General features: G+C 45.6%; 2 protein-coding genes across 3 annotated transcripts in view; one reads left to right on the top strand and one right to left on the bottom strand.

The window, feature by feature from the left end:
• Nucleotides 1-490: 490 nt before the first annotated feature.
• LOC146042233 (chemerin-like receptor 1) overlaps nucleotides 491-19,492 on the bottom strand; it is a 64,215-nt gene continuing 45,213 nt past the window's right edge. For both annotated transcript variants that reach the window (XM_083162156.1, XM_083162155.1), the window contains one exon: nucleotides 491-2,068. In XM_083162156.1, the coding sequence (XP_083018282.1) occupies nucleotides 1,116-2,039 (924 nt within the window). In that variant the 5' untranslated portion in view covers nucleotides 2,040-2,068 and the 3' untranslated portion in view covers nucleotides 491-1,115. The remainder of the gene's footprint in view (nucleotides 2,069-19,492) is intronic.
• LOC146041742 (putative G-protein coupled receptor 33) lies at nucleotides 16,020-17,362 on the top strand. Its single transcript, XM_083161649.1, has one exon. The coding sequence runs from the start codon at nucleotides 16,054-16,056 to the stop codon at nucleotides 17,008-17,010; it is 957 nt and encodes a 318-aa protein (XP_083017775.1). The 5' UTR covers nucleotides 16,020-16,053; the 3' UTR covers nucleotides 17,011-17,362.

Here is a 19,492-nt window from a genome sequence, read left to right on the forward strand (position 1 = left end):
AAGGACTCTGGAAGTTTTCAATAAGTAATTAGACCGCATGACAAACACCAAGGCTAACAGTGTTTGCAGTCTTATTTTTCTCTTTTAGTACAGCCAGATTACAGGCTGTAATAGTGTAAATAAGTGTAAATGGTGCAGACCCATGTCCGACCCAGGTCTAAGTGCTGTGTAAATGGGGTATAAAGCAGGGTCAGACCCTGGAAACTCCAGCGTTCAAAGACCAGGGTCCGACCAGGGTTTTTGGTGTAAAAGGGGTATAATTTAGCATTCAAGTGCTACTTCTCTGTGGATGGCATGAGGTGATTGAATATATCTGCTTAAACCAATGCATTGTCCACACATGATTAATCATTCTCTCTCTTTGATACACAAGTAATGTTTCGTGGTAGCCGGCTGTTAAGTCATTATATGTTTTTTTTATTTTATAATCATTATTCCATTAAAACAAATATTTTATTTATATTTAAAAATATACTTGATGCATGCGGAACCTTTTTGGTAGTAATTTAATGACTATTTCACTTAAACCCACGGTTTCAGCTTGTAATTATTTGGATTATTGCACAATATAATGAATTAGCCCATTTCAATTACTATTTCTTCTTCCTGGCAGAAATAATGAATTGTACATAATGTCTTGGCTCAGTTTAGTTTTTTCTGTTTAACAAACAATCTTAAAAAAAAAAAAAAAAAATTCAAAAAGAAATGCAGCAGGTAACAAAATGCGTTGATGAATGATCCCCGATCATCTCTAATGATATTTATGTAATTGTGTAATCTGTTTTCTTTTCATTAATAGTGTAACACTGTTTTATGTTTCCTGTTGACCCCTTCTATTTTTGAAGACCCTGATGGTGATGGTTCTTTACATATATGGAGTCCAGTATTATTTACATCTCCCTCGCCTTCATTGATCGGCTTTCCATCAGCTATTGGATTTAGCATATTTTTGTTTTTGTGGTTTTGTGGTTTTCTGTTTCCACATCATGAGCTTTAGTGTTTGGTATCTGGAATGAGAACACACTTTAGCTCAACTAGTTGAATACTATTTCCAGTTCAAATGTTACTCCAACTCCTAGTGTTCTGAGACAGCTCAGTAATAGATAATTGTCTTTTTAGTGTGGTACTTCCTCAAAGACAGTTTTAAAAACTTGGGTCAGTGACCTCTTCACTGCATCCTTGAATTCCCGACCAATGAAAACATAAAGTATGGGGTTGATGCAGCTATTAAACATAGCTAAGCACTTGGAGAGCGGTACGGCCACCAGGCTGACCAAAAGAGGCAATCCACCAAGAGACACACGTGTAAGTGCCAAGGCATGATAAGGGAGCCAACATAAAAAGAAGGAGAAGACCACTCCAGTGACAACCAGAAATGGTTTGCTAGACCTGTTCAGTTTTTTCTTACGGAGTGTGACTAGAAGAATAGCATAGGAAATTAGAATAATAGTCAGTGGCACTAAGAACTGATAGAGAAAAATGCAAACGGTAAAGATGGCTGCTTCTCTTCTTTCCCAGTCCTCAAATACATCTAGGTTCTTGCAGGAACTTCGGTTGCTCTCTGTAGACATCTCTGAAAGGGTGTAAGAACCTGGTACCAGAGCAATGGAGACAATCCAAATGACCAGACATGTAGCTGAAACCAATCTGGGGTTGCGATAGTTTTGGCACCAGACAGGGAAGAGGACAAGAACACAGCGATCGATACTGATTGCGGTCAGTAGAAGAATGCTGGCATAGATGCTCAGGCCAAAGATGCAGTTCACAAGCTTGCAGAAAATAGGCCCAAAAGGCCAGTGAAGGTCCAGCAATAAGTACAGGACGGTGACGAGGACTAGGAAAGTGGAGATGAAATCTGCCAGTGCCAGATTGAAAAACCAAACCGTGTTGATAGTTCTTTGAAGTTGGCAGCCTGCTATCCAGATGACAGTGCCATTTCCCATCATGCCGAGGAGGAAGATTAAACTGAAGGTCACAGTGGCCACCACTTGCACAGCACGGCGCAGTTCAGCAGTATCTGAGTCTAAAGTGGAGTTCATCACGTGAATAAGGTTACCGTGTAGTCTCTCTAAAAGAATAAAAATGAAATTTAGTTGCAAAACCAAAACACATATATATTAAATTAAAAATTCAAGTTTTCATTGACAACACTAAGAAACGTGGATATTATTTTACATGTCAACCTCTATTTCTGATAGAAGAGTCCGCCCTGCTATAGAAGCACAAAGCCCTGATTAGCTGTAGGCAGGGGCGGATCTAGACTGTACATATGGGGGGGCATTTTGAAAAATACCCTCTACTCATTACCCCTCCCACTTTTTGGATTGGCTCCTCCCATTTTCAACACATTGTCTCCTGTGCATCTGGCCTTATCCTGCTGAACCTGGCAAGGAGCCCACACTTTCCCCTGGAAGGTGGATTACTCCCATGGCTATCTGCCCCCTGCCTAAATCTGCCACTTACCCATAAATACTCAGAGTTATGCTGGCACATGCTCTGTGTGATTTGGGACTGACTATGGGGCTTCATCAGCTCTGTGACTGACAGGAAGACACCTGTTACTATGGGAATGCCTCCAGCGCGAGTACTGCACACACTTACCACCAGGTCTCACTCTCAGGGTTGCCACCTCCATTCCCGCTAAGAGCTGACTGCTGCTTCTTCCGGCAGCCAGTGTGTGATGCTGTGTCCCGATACAGATCTGCGAGCTGACTGCTGCTCCTTCCTGCCACCAGCATCACACGCTGGTGGCAGGAAGGAGCAGCAGTTGGCTCTTAGTGGAGGAGGAGGTGGCAACCTGGAGAGTGAGGGGAGAGGCCAGCAACAGCTACATCTCCTCCTTAACCCAGTGCTCCGCCTGCCAGTGACATCACTACACAGACCAACTGCATGGTGTCCTTGCTGACGGAAGACGTGTTTTTGTAGCCACATGGGGGGGGGGGGGGGTATGATCAACCCTTTGCCCCCCCCCCTAAATCCATGCCTGGCTGTAAGTGTCTCCATGGAGATGCTTTCAGCCAATCAGGGCTGAGTGCTTCTATAACAGGATGACAGCAGGGATACTCATTACTGCTAGAGCCAGGAATGGTATGTTCTGTATACTGGTGTAAAATTAGTGTTTGTATTAAGTTATACTTTTCTCTGTGTTTGGGTTTTTATTTCATTCTTTTTACAGGTTAACTACATGTCCAAAAAGGCTCATTAATGCCCCGCATGCTGGGACTTATGGTTCGCCAAGTCCCAGCATGCGGGGGAGGCCTGCATGTAGTTTGACTGTAAAAAGCATTTTTTTTAAAAGTTTTAACATATCAGTCCGGCGTCCCGCTGCCTAGGGATACCGGGACAGCCTCGGGCATCAGCCCTGGACGGGTGAAGTCCTTTATTGCCAAGGTCCCCACTCCCCCAGGTACCCCGTCCAGGGCTGACCAGTCACGGTGAGCATGATGCGGCCAGGGGACCTTACCTAAAATGTGTTCCCTGGCTGTGGCATGACACTGCAGGCTGTTGGAACACGGTGCTGGTTCCAAAATATGGGGGACCCCCAGTTTTTTTTGTTCCCCATATCTTTGGAACCAGGACCAGTCCAAAAGTCCGGGGCTGGTTTCAGAAATACGGGGGACCCTTACTCTTTTTGTCCCCTGTATTTTTGGAACCAGGTCCGGCTCAATGAGCTGGTTATGCTCAGGAGGGAGGACCCCACACCATTTTTTTTTTAAAAATCACACATTTTCATGACTAAAGTTCGCACATGTCTAAAAAATGTTTTTTTTCATGACTAAAATTTGCAAATTTTCATGAGTAAAAATCGCACCATATTGCACGATATCTCGCTTTTCACCCCCAAATTCGCATCCCATTAAATAGTAGATTTTTTCAAAACATTCGTGGTTTCGGAAGATGCGATATTTTGTGATTTCAGAACCTTACTAAAAATCACATCCTGTTAAATGTCACCCGTAATCTTTTTTTACACAACATTTTTTGGTACTTGTTTCCTAGAACGGCCACAATCGCATCCATCGTGTACCTTAAAGTAAAGGTACACGATGGACGCGATGGACCCGATTTCCTTTGAAATCAGGTCCATTTTGCCGGCAAAGGCAAAATCGGGGGCATCGCGTCGGTCGCGTGCATTAACATGGCCCTCCGACGCGACCGACGCGATGGACGCGATTTTGCCATAGGCTTCAATGTTAAAATTATTTTTAACATTGAAATCGGGAGCATCGCATCGGTCTTGTGCCATTATAATGGCACAAGATGAGATGGACTTGATTAAGTCCATTTTACATAGGAAACAATGTGAAATTTGTCAATATGACCCATTTCACATTGTATATGGCCCCGTCATGGTGTAAAAGTAACGCAACCCCATTGTGAGCGTCACCCCACGATTGACGCCAACCCGAAGCGTGGCGAGCGGCGGTGGTGCGCGTCCTCCGACCTTTTCATACCCCTACTATCCACATCGGCGTGGAGTTGAAAATATAAAGTGTGGCAAGCGCAGCGAGCCACCGAGCCCGAAGCGTGGCGAGCGGACGCATATACCTGTGAAGTTATACGCGTCCCCTCCCGGGGCTCGCTGCGCTCGCCATGCTTCGGGCTCGGTGGCTCGCTGCGCTCGCCACACTTTATATTTTCAACTCCACGCCAATGTGGATAGTAGGGGTATGAAAAGGTCGGAGGACGCGCACCGCCGCCCCTCGCGGGCTCGCTGCGCTCGCCACGCTTCGGGTTGGCGTCAATCGTGGGGTGACGTTGAGGGGGTAAAATTGGGGGTCTGGGGAATACTTTACATTGAATCCAATGTAAAATAGGGTCCCAGGGGCCCTATCCACATTTGATTCAATGTAAAAATCGCGTCGGTCGCATCGCATGCGATTTGGTCGCACGCAATTTTTCCGACACAATCACCCCGATACAAATCGGTGTGGCCGTGCTAGGAAACAAGTACCCATTTTTTATTTGAATTTATATAACAAACGTGAGCGATGCTGGTATTTTTAGCCAATATTTTGCATATATATCTCACAGAGATGTTGGCACTCAAAGGGTTAACACACTGAGAGAAAAGTTATTCATATGTTTGATTATTGTTTATAGATATCAGTTCTGCATTTAATACCGTTATTCCAGCAAAGTTAAACACTAGTCTCAGATTTAGGAATCAATAGTTCCATGTGTAATAGGATTATGGATTTCCTGACCGACAGACCCCAGGATGTGAGGTCAGGATCCATCTGTTCTTCTAACCTGACACTTAGTACATCAGTACCCCAGTGCTGTATGCTGAGTCCGTTCCTCTATCCTATCTTTACCTCTGACTGTAAACTATCATCAAGTTTGCTGATGATACAACGATTGTTGAACTCATTAGCAATAATGATGATGAGACAGCTTACAGGGAAGAGATACAGCATTTGTCTACTTGGGGTAATGATAATAACGGTTCTCAATATCAGTAAAACCAAAGAGCTTTTTGTAGATTGTAGAAGATTACGGCAGATACATTATGTTACTGTTCAAATTGACGGAACTGATGTTGATCGTGTTCTAGTTTAAAGTTTTTGGGTACTTATATTTCAGAGGACCTGTCCTGGTCTGTTAATACTGGGAGATTGGTTAAAAGGGCTCATCACCGGCTTTTTTTCTTGAGAGTTTGAAAAGGGCACCGCTTATCTGTACATATATTGAGGAACTTTTATCATAGTAACATAGTAATTAACGTTGAAAAAAGATGTTAGTCCATTAGTTCAACCTTATCCATGTGCCAGGGTGAGTGGTGCATCAAGTTCAACCTATGGACATTAGTCCATCGAGTTCAACCTTATCCATGTGCCAGGGTGAGTGGTGCATCGGGTTAAACCTATGGACTTTAGTCCATCGAGTTCAACCTTATCCATGTGCCAGGGTGAGTGGTGCATCGAGTTCAACCTATGGACTTTAGTCCATCGAGTTCAACCTTATCCATGTGCCAGGGCGAGTGGTGCATCGAGTTCAACCTATGGACTTTAGTCCATCGAGTTCAACCTTATCCATGTGCCAGGGTGAGTGGTGCATCGAGTTCAACCTATGGACTTTAGTCCAACGAGCTCAACCTTATCGATGTGCCAGGGTGAGTGGTGCATCGAGTTCAACCTTTGGACATTCGTCCATCGAGTTCAACCTTATCGATGTGCGATTGAAAATATCCTGACCAGCTATGGTATGGCATGGTAGCTGTATAGTAGCGGAGCGCAAGGTGGTTCAGCAGGCAGTAAAGACAGCTGACGAATTGCAGAGACTTCCCTTCCGATGGTGGCGGATATTGAGAAAAAAATGTTACTTGCCACGAACACGTAATGGGCCTAATTCTGGTTGGCTCCATAAGCTGCGAAGATCGAAACACCCAGCATTTTCATGGGGATGCCCAACAAAACCCTGGCGTTCCCATGTGCAACCCCCATCCCTGCCGCCATCCATCTCCGGCCCTTGCAAATGTCTCGATAACTGAGCAAGTTGCCGAAGCCATTTGCAAAAGGGTAGCTGCACATGCGCATAAAAGACCATGCGCAAGCACATTCCCCCAAACATCTGAACAGGGCCAAATTCAGCCCTGTCTGATTGAATTGGAGTCACCCCCAGTATTCTGAAGGATCCGACTCACCCGGCACAGAGATTGTTAATACTCTTGCCGTCCTGAAGGCATTTTGGATGCCTTATGGCTAAAACAAGCATACTAAAAAATAGTTTCTTCCCAAGAGTGGTTCCCAAGAGTGGTTCCCAAGAGTGGTTGCCCTCACCTTTGTCTATGCTGCCCAGACCAGTGACCCCCTGCTCCCTGCACTGTACATCCTCTTCCAGGTGAAGGGTGGAGGAGAGCCGGTCCGCAGCAGCAGCCGGGTAAGGGAGGGAGGGGGAGCCACTGGGGACCCGCTGCACATCGCCAGCGCAACGCAAAAGGCAGCTCTTAACGCATGAGCTGTGCTTTGCAATAATAATTGGATTGTCGCTATTTGCCTGGTGGCTTTCACATACACAACTGCTCGCTATTTGCCTGGCGGCAGGAAGCGCTGATGATTTTGAAAAGACTTGTCGGACGCTGATTGGCTGAATTCAGCCAATCAGCGTCCGGCAAGTCTTTTCAAAATCTGCTTCCCGCCCACCGCCCGGCAGCGCTAGGAGCCGGAGTTAATCTTCTCCAGTCCCCCGCTGCCTGTCCCCAAGGCAGTAATTTTTTTTTTTTTTGGGGGGGGGGGGGAGGGGGGGTTGGTTACCAAATGACTGCCGCCCCGGGCACCGAAACACCTAGTTTCGGCCCTGCCCAATATCTTGGAATAGTTACAATGTATTTGCTTTATTTCAGTTACTCCGAAATGTGAGATAATTCTCACATTTTAGATATATGGTCGGAATGAACAAAACAGATATGTACTTGGAAGCCCACCTTCTACAATGATTTAAAGGGCTCGTGATATCCGCCCCCTTCCCCTTCCCATTTGACAGACAACTGCCGTGGCCATTGGCAGAAACATTGTCGGTACCCAAACAGCGCTATTTCCTATTCCATGGAGTTGACTAAAATGAATGTGGAATGTGCTAGGAATGCAAATAAATTCCGGCCCATGCGTCTCATTATTAGACAATCTCCTGAATAACTTATGATAATCAGCGAACCGCTTGAGTTATCATGTTTGCCTTGGAGCAGGAACATAAATAACTCTATGAAGCGGCATCTGGCCATTATTTTTCCGCAGCGTAATTACCTTAATGAACACATTAAAGAGAGACATTTACCTACTCGCAGCAACACGTAATTATCCAGATCGGGAAAGACGACAGATAAATAAACATATGTTTGTTATGTGTGTCTTAGCGCCGCGCCATTCTTCCTAAGTGTACCGTTCGTATGTCAGCGTGATTCCAACCACCTTCTGGGCAGATGTAACTATTGATGAGTATTAATGGGCGAGTGAACAATTAGAGATGATAACTAAGCAACTCAGAGCCAATTAATCAGTGTTATTATCCTCGCTTAATATGCAAATTATATTTTATTACCAAAGTCTATGCAAAAGTCAGCAGCCCATGCTCTCCTTAAGCTGAGCTGCTGCAGACCATCACATCATGTAAGTGCACGTGTAAGAATGTATAGAGATCATTTTATGCAGGGTGACCATGGAGAAGTTTGGGCCACATCACTTTAGGGGGCGTGGATAAGAATGGGGGGTGTGGCCATGTCCCATTGTGCATCGCAGGAGCCTCTTTGAGGCTGGAGGGGGCGTGGCTCTGCCTTTGTAGCTGGAACTGCATGGGCCCCATAGAAAATTATTGAAAGCCCCCCCCCCCACACACACACACACAGTGACACAGAGGGTGGGGGGGGGGTGGGGGGGGCAACAATCCTGCACTGAGACATTGAGACGGCACCCTTGCAGGTTTGAGTGTGAGGATGGGCCGGCCCTGTGTGGGATGCACTGTGAGGTACAGTATGGGGCCAAAATAAAAACATTTCTTGCACTGGGTGGGGGTGACTAGAACCAGGCAGGTTTTATTCTAGCATTATCTAATATCAAATGTTCTAACAAATATTCATCACTGTACCACAGTACACTACAGGTAGACCAGTAAATTGCAGCAGTAGACCCATCCCAGCAGCACTAGCCTCGGAGGCTTTTGAATGTAGCCACGAGTTCCAATGCGGCAGCGCCACGGGCACGCACACAATAGCCCAGTCATACAACCTTTCATGTCCCCCAAGCCCTCTACAATTCCAGTAGCGGGGGCCATAGACAGAAATCACAGAGCCAGCTCTTGCCATATGCCCAGGTGAGGTGCAGACAGGAATCAGATCAGCAGCTATTCCTTCAGCGGGGGCGGGAGGCTGGGAATGGGTGTGTACTGCTGTGCAACTTGCGGGTGATGGAGGAGTGAGGATTGCACCGGGTTGCAGGGAGAGTGCCTCTGCAGCCTGGTGCTTCCCTGCTGCTAGAGCCGTGACTGGGGGTGCAGGGCATTACTGTGTATGCGGCAACGCCGGGTGGGGTGCGCTAGCCAGCAAGCTTTTGGACCAGCCAATGTCTGGGTTCAGGGGGAGTCACGGGCCCTAGGAACAGCTGGGGGCCCCATAGTATCTGCACCCCCTGTAGTTATGCCACTGGCAGCGCGGTAAGGTTTAGAATGGTGAGTGGTAGGCTGGATACACACTATAAGCTTATCTGTCCAATATTTCTGGTTGGATTGGGAAACTGATAATGCAGGGGTTCTCAAACTCTCTCCTTAGGACCCTACAAAGTTCACGTTTTCCAGGTCAACCGGCAGGTGCACAAGTGCATTCATTACTCATTGACACATTTTAAAAGATCCACAGGTTACTTCACTTGTGTTTCTGTGAGGACTGCGTGGGGTCCTGAGGACCGAGTTTGAAAACCTGCGTGATAATGTATGGGAGCAAATGATAATTGACCGTTTGCTCCCAAACACAGAGAAACAGACAAAAATGGACATTTAGACAAAAAAGTTAATTCCATTGGATTTAGTGAAATATCAATTTGTGGCTTCTGGGAACATGGCTTTCTCTCCAACCAGAAATATTGGACATATAATCTAAATCTGGCCATACATCAGAAAGATATGCTCACAATCATGATTGTGTCTAGATTTCCCTCCATCTCCCCAGCAGAATTGGTGGTTTTCGGACACACAATGTACTCACAATGTGCACACAATCCATCATACAATCCTGCTGCTGCATACAACCAAAGGGTCAGTGCTCATTGCAAGGATTAATGCTCGTTGACAAAGGTTTATGCTCGTTGCCAGGGGTTAATGCTCGTTGACAAGGGTTTTGGCTCATTGCCAGGGGTTGATGCTCATTGTCAGGGTTTAATACTCGTTGCCAAGGGGTCTTGGAGGAGACATATGCTAGAGGTCATATTTGGACACAGAGGACACAGTGCTGCAGTGTTACCTGAAAGTACCCGGAGCACATAGCGCTCTGATCCCTGTCAGACACTAGAGGTCAAATATGATCTCTAGCATCTGTATCCGAGGAGGCAGAGGAGTGCGGCGTTGGGGAGGGAAAGGCCACAGTGAGCAGAGGAGTACGGGGTAAGGTCGTGGTGGAGGATGGCAGTGGACCCATCAAATAACTGGTTGAATGTGCTTAAAAGCACATGCAATCTGGTCCCAATCATGACTGATCAGACTTGCAGCATGTCTGATTTGCGGACCTACCATTTGACCCACGGGACCGCGCATTGCATGATTGTGTGCACACGATCTGTCGTGCAACCCCTCGAGATTGTACGCTTGAGTACAATCTCGATCAGGTGTATGAGGGCAGAAGCGTAACTACCATTGGTGCAGCAGGGGCAGTGCACCCGGGCCCCTGAGGACTAAGAAGCCCACTGCTGCACTTGTCAACCTCTTCCTGTCACCCACTGTTTGTGCATGTCACACTTTGCCTCTCGCTGTCACCCACTGCCTTGTTGCATATTATGAACTTGGGTTGGGGTGGAGGAGGTGGGCCTAAATTATATCTTTACACCTGGGCTCACCACCCACACGTTCCGTCACTGTATTGGGCCTTTATAGTAAGAATCTATCATTAGAGAAAGACTTGCAAAAAATGGGGACCAGTGACGTGAGCTGAAAGCATTGATTAATGCAGTAACTGAAACCCCACTGTTTATAATGGTGAGCAAATTTATGAGGGTAAGTGCTGAGCCCTGTGTTTCTATGGGCAGCTGACGTGATGCGACTTGTAGCAGCCCGGCATATAGTGCAGCTTGCCGCAATGCATATGTAACATAGTAACATACTGTAGTAACATAGTCATTAAGGTTGAAATTACTAAGTTAGTCCATCGAGTTAAACCTATTTGACTTGTAACTACTGACTACAGTAAGTCATATCTATAGGATTCCCTTAGTGGCCAAAAATGCATCCAGTTTTGATTTAAATTCATTAACAGTAGTCGCTGTAACCACCCCCACCGGCAATGAGTTCCAGAATGTTACTGCTCTAATGGTAAAGAATCCTCTTCTTAATTCAGTACGGAATTTATTTTCCTCGAGCCTCAGTACATGCCGGCGTGTCCTAAGTATAGGCCAGTTAGTGACCAATCATCTCCCAGTTCCATATGATTCCCAGTCCTGTATTTGAACATATTAATCATATCACCTCTCAACCTCCTTTTCTCCAGTGAAAACATATTCAGCCTGGTTAACCTATCTTTGTATACTAGTGATTCGTGACCTTTTACTAGCCTAGTCGCCCTTCTGTACCTGTTCTAATTAATTTATGTCATTTTTAAGATGTAGTGCCCAGAACTGAACACAATATTCCAAGTGTGGTCTGACCAATGACTTGTAAGGAGGCACTATCACATTGGCATCCCTAGAATCCATTCCCCTTTTAATGCATGCCAGTGTCCTGTTTGCTTTTGCTGCTGCACTTGAGCAGTGTGCACTATTACCCAAATTTTCATCTCTGATGACCCCCAAGTCCTTTTCCACTGCAGAATTCCCTACAATACCTCTATTTATCTTCTAAGTAGCTTGTTTATTTTTTGTTCCTATAATGAATTACTTTACATTTGTCAACGTCAAACTGCATTTTCCACCTTTCCGCCCACCTTTCCAGTTTAATGTCTGTGCTTATACATTGCGGCTACCTGAAGATATTGTCTACCAGTGCCATTAAACTTAGAGCATAATCGAAAGTACAAGTAAGTGTGTGTTTCACCACAAGGTCCTATTTAATGTATTTACAGGAATGAAACTAGTTAATTTCCTGTAACATCGGTACCTGCTTCATTTTTATTAGATACTTTTAGCTCCCACTGACAACAATGTGGTTATTTTGGCTACAGAGCAGATCCGGACAGCAGAAGGCAATATAAACGTAAAGGCATGAACAAGCTGGTCTTACAGTATCTAGACCAGAGAAGACAAAGTAATTTACACCGTTATTTTGTGAAATGCGATAAACAGATTATTATAAAACTGAACAATTACTCAGCTGCCGCTTGGATGTTCAAAATTGGGCAAATCCCTTCTTAATCAAGGTATGTATTCAATACTATGGATACAGATTACGTCTCTTAGCAGCAATTATACTAGCATGTTTTAAATATAGAGCATGAATATATTTGATTGCACATTGTTCTTTTTATATAACTACCAATGGTGGCTGGGGTGTGTGTGCAGTAGCAGAGTCCAAAACTCAAATAGGGGAGTCACGCCAACTGCCAGTGAGACAGTTTGGAATTGCAGTTGGTGGCAGTGGGTGTGGCTCATCTATTTGAAATTTAAACTGTGCTGCAGCCCCTTCTCTGGAGCCTTCTCCAGTTTTATGGTTTTGAAAGAAATGTAATCCCAATCAATTAATAAAAATCTCCACCCATGGAACAATTGCAGTATATACTGTACTTGCCTACTTTTGTTAAATGATGTCATGGAGATTGTGAAGGTGGCACATAGAAGCGCAGTGGGCGTGTACTGCTAAATCTGAGGGGCGTGTCATGCAAGACTTACATCCAAATATAGATGAGCCCCAAAGCAGTTAGTAAGATCTACTGTTGAAGAATCGACACTGATACTGTACATGTCAGGGCTTGTTCATATATACTGTTTTACAAGTGGTTCCATATAAGTTTCCAAAGGATACCTTATTTAAAATGCAATTAGCCATATTGATTATTGTGCATTACCAATGCAGGGAAATGGCACTGAGGATTCCAATTGAATTACTGTATCTCTGATTTCTTTTTCTTCAAAATATAACATCTGTATATTTTGTGTTAGGTGAAAGCAGGGAAGTTGCTAGATTATTCAGGGAGTCAGGGCGGGATGTATTAATATACATCGCCGCCCTTCGCCTGCCAGCCGCCGCGGTGCTACCACATATGTACTAACATATGCGGCTAGCATCGGTTTGCGGTGACGGAGACCCCCGCGATACCTGTAATGTGGTGTGCGGGGGTCTCCGTCACATCCCGGCGGCTGTCAGTGTCCCCCTGCGTCTCCTCCTCCCCCCTGCAGCCGGATGTCCTCCCGGCTGTGACATCTGCTGGGGGAGGAGGAGATCAAAGGAGGAAGGGAGGGGGGATCGCACGGATGGCGATAGAAGCCCATAGGCTTCTATAGGGTATCGCCACCCAGAGGGTGACGGGGCAGACGGCTACCCTGCCACCCTGACGGAGCAGACGGCTAATGGTACATATAAAAATGCGGTAAAACCCCTGTATTACCGCATTTTCCCTTTAGTACATCCCACTCTCAGAGAGATCGTTACTATTTCAGGGAGTCTCCTGCAGAATGCAGGAGGGAAGGCAACTATGCTGCGGTAACAATTGTCAGAACTGAAACAACTGTGTTGTTAGCAGGACAATGTTGCAGCCTTTTAACTGCAGCTGAAGTCTGGCGTTCTCCGATAGAGTAATGGTAATGATTTTCAAAATTAATTTTTATTCATTTTAGACAAGCCAGTGGCGGAACGCTGTATTTTTGCTGTTTCAGTGTCTTACAGAAAGGGGACATTCAATGTTAAGCACATAAAGCCCCCTCTAGGTGCTTGCATTACAAAATAATAAGTACAGCATACATAAGTATGGAATCTGTAATTCAGAACGCTCCAAACTTGGGTCTTTATCAATAATCTATCCATATAAATTGATATAGTGAATTAGGCCCTTATTCTGGTTCACCCGCAAAGGCAAATTCCTTCTCAAATGGACAAAACCATGTGCACTGCAGGTGGGGCAGATGTAACATGGGCAGAGAGAATTAGATTTGGGTGGGGTTTTACGTAAAAGTGAGATCTATATTGCAGTGTAAAAATAAAGCAGCCAGTATTTACCCTGCACAGAAACAAAATAACTCAGCCAAATCTAACACTCTCTGCACATATTACATCTGCCCCACCTGCAGTGCACATGGTTTTGTCCATTTGGGAAGGAATTTGCCTTTGCGAGTGAACCAGAATAAGGGCCTTAGTGTGTAGCATATATATAAAGGAAATAATAAAGAAGATCTTAACTTGGAACTTAACTCGACGGAACATTCATTTTTACATTGTTGCATATAACAAGAGAATAATAATTATCCCTTAATATATAAGCTAAGTTCTGAACCATCATTGTCTCCCAGCAGCCCTTTGTCACTTGCTATGAAGAGATGTAATGAAATGGCCGTCACACAGCAATAACCAACTGTAACCACTTGGATGTTTACACAAGTAGAATTTTTGCTAGGCTGCATATATTAGCAGGTAAATGCGGCTCCACCGAATGCACGCCATCCGCGCTATGATGCACATCCACACGCATGCGACTGCACAGAGGAAAAGTCATTCAATGGGAACACCATGGATTTTTAGCCCAAAATCTGCTTTTTGTGAAGCCACAATGGAGCCTAGATTGCCACTGAAGTAGACAGATTAGATTTCATGTTAACAGGGTAGTGCAAGGATTATTGGTATCCTAGGCTTACTGGTGCCACCACCACCCACACACCAGTACCAACTCTCCAGAACCTCTGGTGAAAGTGTTAAGGTGGCATACATGGATGTCAATCCCGGGGCATTTTATTCAATCCTGGGATTGAAAAATGGGTACTTGTGTACTAGCATGGGGCCCACGATATTAGGTCGCACGACATATAATCGCATCGCATGCCATCGCATGGCATACACCCGATAACTGTGATGCCATTTTAAATTGTATAAGCCCCCTATACGATGTTTAATTGTATAAGCACCCTAATGGGGGCTTACAATGTTAAATGCACCCCCACGCCACCCCCACTATGTTTGCCAACCCGAAGCGTGGCGAGCCCAAGAGGGGCGGCGTGTGTACGCGTCCTACGACCTTTTCATACCCCCACTATCCACGTCGGAGTGGAGTTGATTTTATGTAGTGTGGCGAGCGCAGCGAGCCACCGAGCCCGAAGCATGGCGAGTGCAGCAAGTCCCGCGAGCGGAAGCGTATTACTTTACATGTATTCCACGGCCCCTTGTGGGGCACGCTGCGCTCCCCACGCTTCGTGCTCGGTGGCTCGCTGCGCTCGCCACACTATATAAAATCAACTCCACGCCGACGTGGAAAGTGGGGGGTATGAAAAGGTTGTAGGACGCGTACCACCGCCCCTCGCGGGCTCGCTGCGCTCGCCACGCTTCAAATTGGCGTTGATAGTGGGGGTACCGTTGGGGGTGCTTTTAACATAGTAAGCACCCAACACGTTTAATTAACTTATAGGGGCCACTTTTAACATGGGAAAACCCTTTAGGGTGCTTATACAATTTTACTGTAAATCGCATACCATTATAAATACGCTAGAATGGCATACAATTCGATGGTATACAATTTAAAATTGTATAACATCGGCTGCCATCGCATACCATCGCATGCCTTATGGTCTGCGATGCGATGGGCGCCGTGCTAGTACACAAGTACCGAAAAATGCTTAATCTAGGGATTCCTGGGATCCCGGTATTGACTTCCCTAAAACAAAAAATCCCCCCCCCCCCCAAAAAAAAAAAACGGCCACCCCACACAAGTATTCACCAGGCAGGTGTGGATGGGAGTGTGGTGGTGGGGTGTGCGGTGGGGCCTGGCAGTCAGTGTGGGTGGGCAGTGTGGCCGGGCAGTGCGGGTGGGCGGTGGCCTGTGCAGTGTGACCTCTAACCGTGTCACACTGCTCAGAGCCTGGTCGGGAGCTGTCGGGCAGCGTCTGAGCGGCAATACTCAGCACATGCACAGACTAATCCCGAAATCTCCAATCCCAGGATTGAAATCCTGCCAATTTTGGGGCCAAATCCCTAGATCCTGCTGATCCCAGGATTGGCCACCCTAGAGGCATTTTAGAAGCTCACACCTGCCATTTGCATTAAGTTTAACAATAGTGCCTCTCTCAGGGTCATCCTTCATTTGTGTCATTTACGTTTTTATTCATAAATCATTTTTCTCCTTTTTGTAGTTAATTGGACTAAATGTCTTCAAATCTCACCTTCAATGCGACAAGTGGAGTGAATTATACCGGACTAAGCACATCCAAGCTAATATGTTTCCTAATGCTTCTGGCAACATTCCTGGTTGGACTGGTCATCAACACTCTCTATCTCTGGGTCTTGTTTTTCCGGATGAAAAGGGATGTCAGTAACACGTGGTTCTTCCATTTTATCATCACCAACCTTATCTTCATCCTCACCATGCCATTTCTTGCAGTTTATTTCCTGATGTACCCTCATTGGGTATTCGGAGTATTCATGTGTAAATTTATAAACTTTCTTCTGTCATTTAGTATGTATGCAACGGTATTCTGTCTTACAGCCATCAGTATTGACCGCTATGGTCTGGTTTTCCGACCCCATTTTTACAAAAGACACATGAATGCTCACCGTTCCTCTGTCATCTGTCTGGTATTTTGGGGGTTGGCTTTTGCATGTAGTTCCCCATATCTTGTCTTTCGTCAGGTTCTACAGAACAACAACATATCCCTGTGTATCAACGATTACACCCTCACTGGCAGAATGGATGGAGATCCAAAATTTCAATCCAAGACCAAATGGGCCATGTTTTACTTTCGTTTAGTTGTAGGGTTCTTACTCCCGTGTCTTCTGATCATAGTTTGCTACCTCAGCATTGCCTTCAAGGTTAACAAAGAGAACTTAACAAAATCCAGCAAGCCTTACAAGATCATATCGATTTCTATTATATCTTTCTTCATTTCCTGGACTCCGTATCATGTGTGGTATGGAATGAGCTTGGAGAAAGGACTATTTCGACAGCCTACGCTAGAAGCATTGAAGATTGTTACTGTATGTACAGCTTGCTTTAATAGTTGCTTTACTCCAACACTGTACCTTTTCATGGTGGAAAACTTTAAGAAGGTGTTCAAGAAGTCTACACTGTCCATTTTTGAAGAAGTCTTTACCAAAAGCACAGAAGATAGATTGGAGTCACACTCATTTTCAGTTAAAATTAAGAACACCCATGACGATACTATCTCAGGAGATATGTTTTTATAAGTCTTTATGAATAGACTGAATAATAGGGTACTGATATCATGAAAGGATCCGGACTTTAGGTTGACATGGTCAATAGGCCGGCATAGTCCAATTGTCGACATGATAATGGTCGAGACCACAGATGGTCGACATGAGTCTAATTGTACAATAAGAAATAATGCTACGCAATCTACTGTGACTATGGGACTAGTTCAGAGCGAACCTTTCCTGTTTTTCCTCTAGGGACATAAGATGCATGCCCTCATTGGTGGAATGTTTTCTATGCAGGGTAGGAAAATTACTGCAAAGAGTGTCTGACTGTAATGCCACAGGTGATGGGTCAGATTCCTGGGTATTTCAGCAATTTGAAATGTAATAATGGACAGTGTGAGAGAGAAAGTGAGGGAGCAAGAGAGAGAGAGAGAGAGAGAGAGAGAGAGAGAGAGAGAGAGAGAAGGAGAAGGAGAGACAGGGAAAGGGAGAGAAAGAGAAAGGGAAAGAGAGAGAGAAAGAGAGAGGGAGAAAAAGAGAATAGAAAGAAGCAAGAAACAGAAAGGGAGGGAGAGAGAGAGAGAGAGAGAAAGGGAGGGAGGGAGGAAGAGAAAGGCATAGAGAGAGAGGGAGGGAAGGAGAGACAGAGAAAGGGAGGGAAAAATAAAGAAAGAGAAGGAGTGAGAAAGAGAGAGAGGGAGAGAGGAAGAGGGAGAGGATTATAGAGGGAGTGTAGATAAAGGGAGAGAGAATGAGCACAGAGAGAGAGATGGGGTACAGAGAAAGAGAGTGCAGAGATTCACCTCCTCATCCCCGCAACCCCATCCCATGATTTGTGGCTCCTCCCGTGACTCCCCCCCCCCCTCCAGAAATTCACAACCCCTACCTCGTGACCTCCCCCAACGGCAAATGCCTCATGGGGCTAGTGGGAAATCCAGCCCTGGTTAAAACCCCAACATTTGTAATGTTGCATTTCCTGTTGTTCTACCAGCATTACAAGCTATTGGGAGCTACAATTTGAATTACTGGAGTAAGGGGGTTATTCAGACCTGATCACTGCAGTGCAGACCCTCCCTGCAAATCCCTGGGCATGCCCTGACACACCCCGAAAATGGCCAGGTCACATCCGCAAATAGCGGCTTTCTGTCAAACAATTTGCATACGGCCAGCAATTAAAGAAGTTGCATGATTTTAATCACAGGATGTCCTCGTGCTGTGAATTCGTAGCCACGCGATCAGGTCTGAATAACCCCTTAAAGCAGTTGTACTGGAGGTAACACATGGGTATTCCACTTTAGAGGAACTAAAATAATTTCACAGTGAAATGCAAACACCATAAATGTGTACCATTAATGTGGGGAAATACCCATGAACCATTAAAGCAGAAGTCTATTCCGTTAAGGGACGTAAGTTAAGATCGTTTCCCTTCTGTCGTAGTTGTAGTAGGAAAGGATTTTTGGCCTATGGTCATAATTGAGCAATAATGTTTTAATGTAGATTTGAAATGTGTAGCTGGGCCAGGGACCTTATTCAAGTCCATTCGCTGCAACCAGGCGGTCGCACGGGAACCGATGGTCGCGCTGTGCACATTTCTGTTCGCCGGATGCATGCACCCAGGGCAGCGGGTTAAGAGGCGGAGAGGGGCATGGGGCGCCGAGCAGCCCCATTAGCATATGTGGGTCGGCGACCATCAAAAGATGTGGGAGTTCCCCCCCTGGCCTGCGAATTCACAGCCCACATACAGCGGATGAAACCAATTTGTGTGTCCAAACATGTTTTATCCTATCAGTGAACATCAAAGGGACTGTAAGAGTGTAGGCGGGTCCATGTGATGTCATAATGTGTCACGTGGGAATGTTTTGATGGCCAGGATATCTTTATGGGGCCCCTTGGGACTTGCTGGGGCCTAGGCAGGCACCTAGGTTGCCTTGTGGAACATTCATCTCTGACCTGGATGGTAATTGTTTAATCAAATTAATTATTTTAAAGTGATAACTTTGAATAAATGAATTTAAACTGTTTGCCAGATCTTTCTGACTTGATTGTATTTATCCTGTAAGGGGTGAGTAATCTGCGGCATAGGAAGCAGCAGGCAACCAGTTCGTTATTTGCACCGTCATTTTTTAATTGGCACCAGTTTACTGTTTTGGTTTTGTTTTAATTACCGGCATGCAATACACAGTTTGAGCAGTGGCGGCTCCGGGTGTGGTATAGGGTTCTGACTGGCCGGACTCAGACAGCATGGCGAGTGCAACAAACCCCTTTTGGGCTTGCTCAGCTCGGCACGGTGGCTCTCTACGCTCGCCACCTATTCTATTCTCCCTCGTGGGGGTCGTGTTTTAACAGTCGGGATCCCGACGTCGGGTAAATGACTGTCAGGACCTCGTCCGGCACCCAACGGCTCCTACTTACTTTTAGCAGGGGTCTACTTTTAGCAGGGGGAGACAGATGCCAGCTCCAGGTCCCGGCACCTGTCCAATGGATCTTGCACTTCTATTTATACTTTCCCTCC

Source organism: Crinia signifera, chromosome 19 (genome assembly GCF_055691185.1).
Source record: "Crinia signifera chromosome 19, ASM5569118v1, whole genome shotgun sequence".
NCBI lineage: Eukaryota > Metazoa > Chordata > Amphibia > Anura > Myobatrachidae > Crinia > Crinia signifera.

Bases quoted from the DNA above. Each gene is read 5' to 3' on its own strand.
- LOC146041742 (XM_083161649.1), top strand. From the start codon at position 16,054: ATGCTTCTGGCAACATTCCTGGTTGGACTGGTCATCAACACTCTCTAT.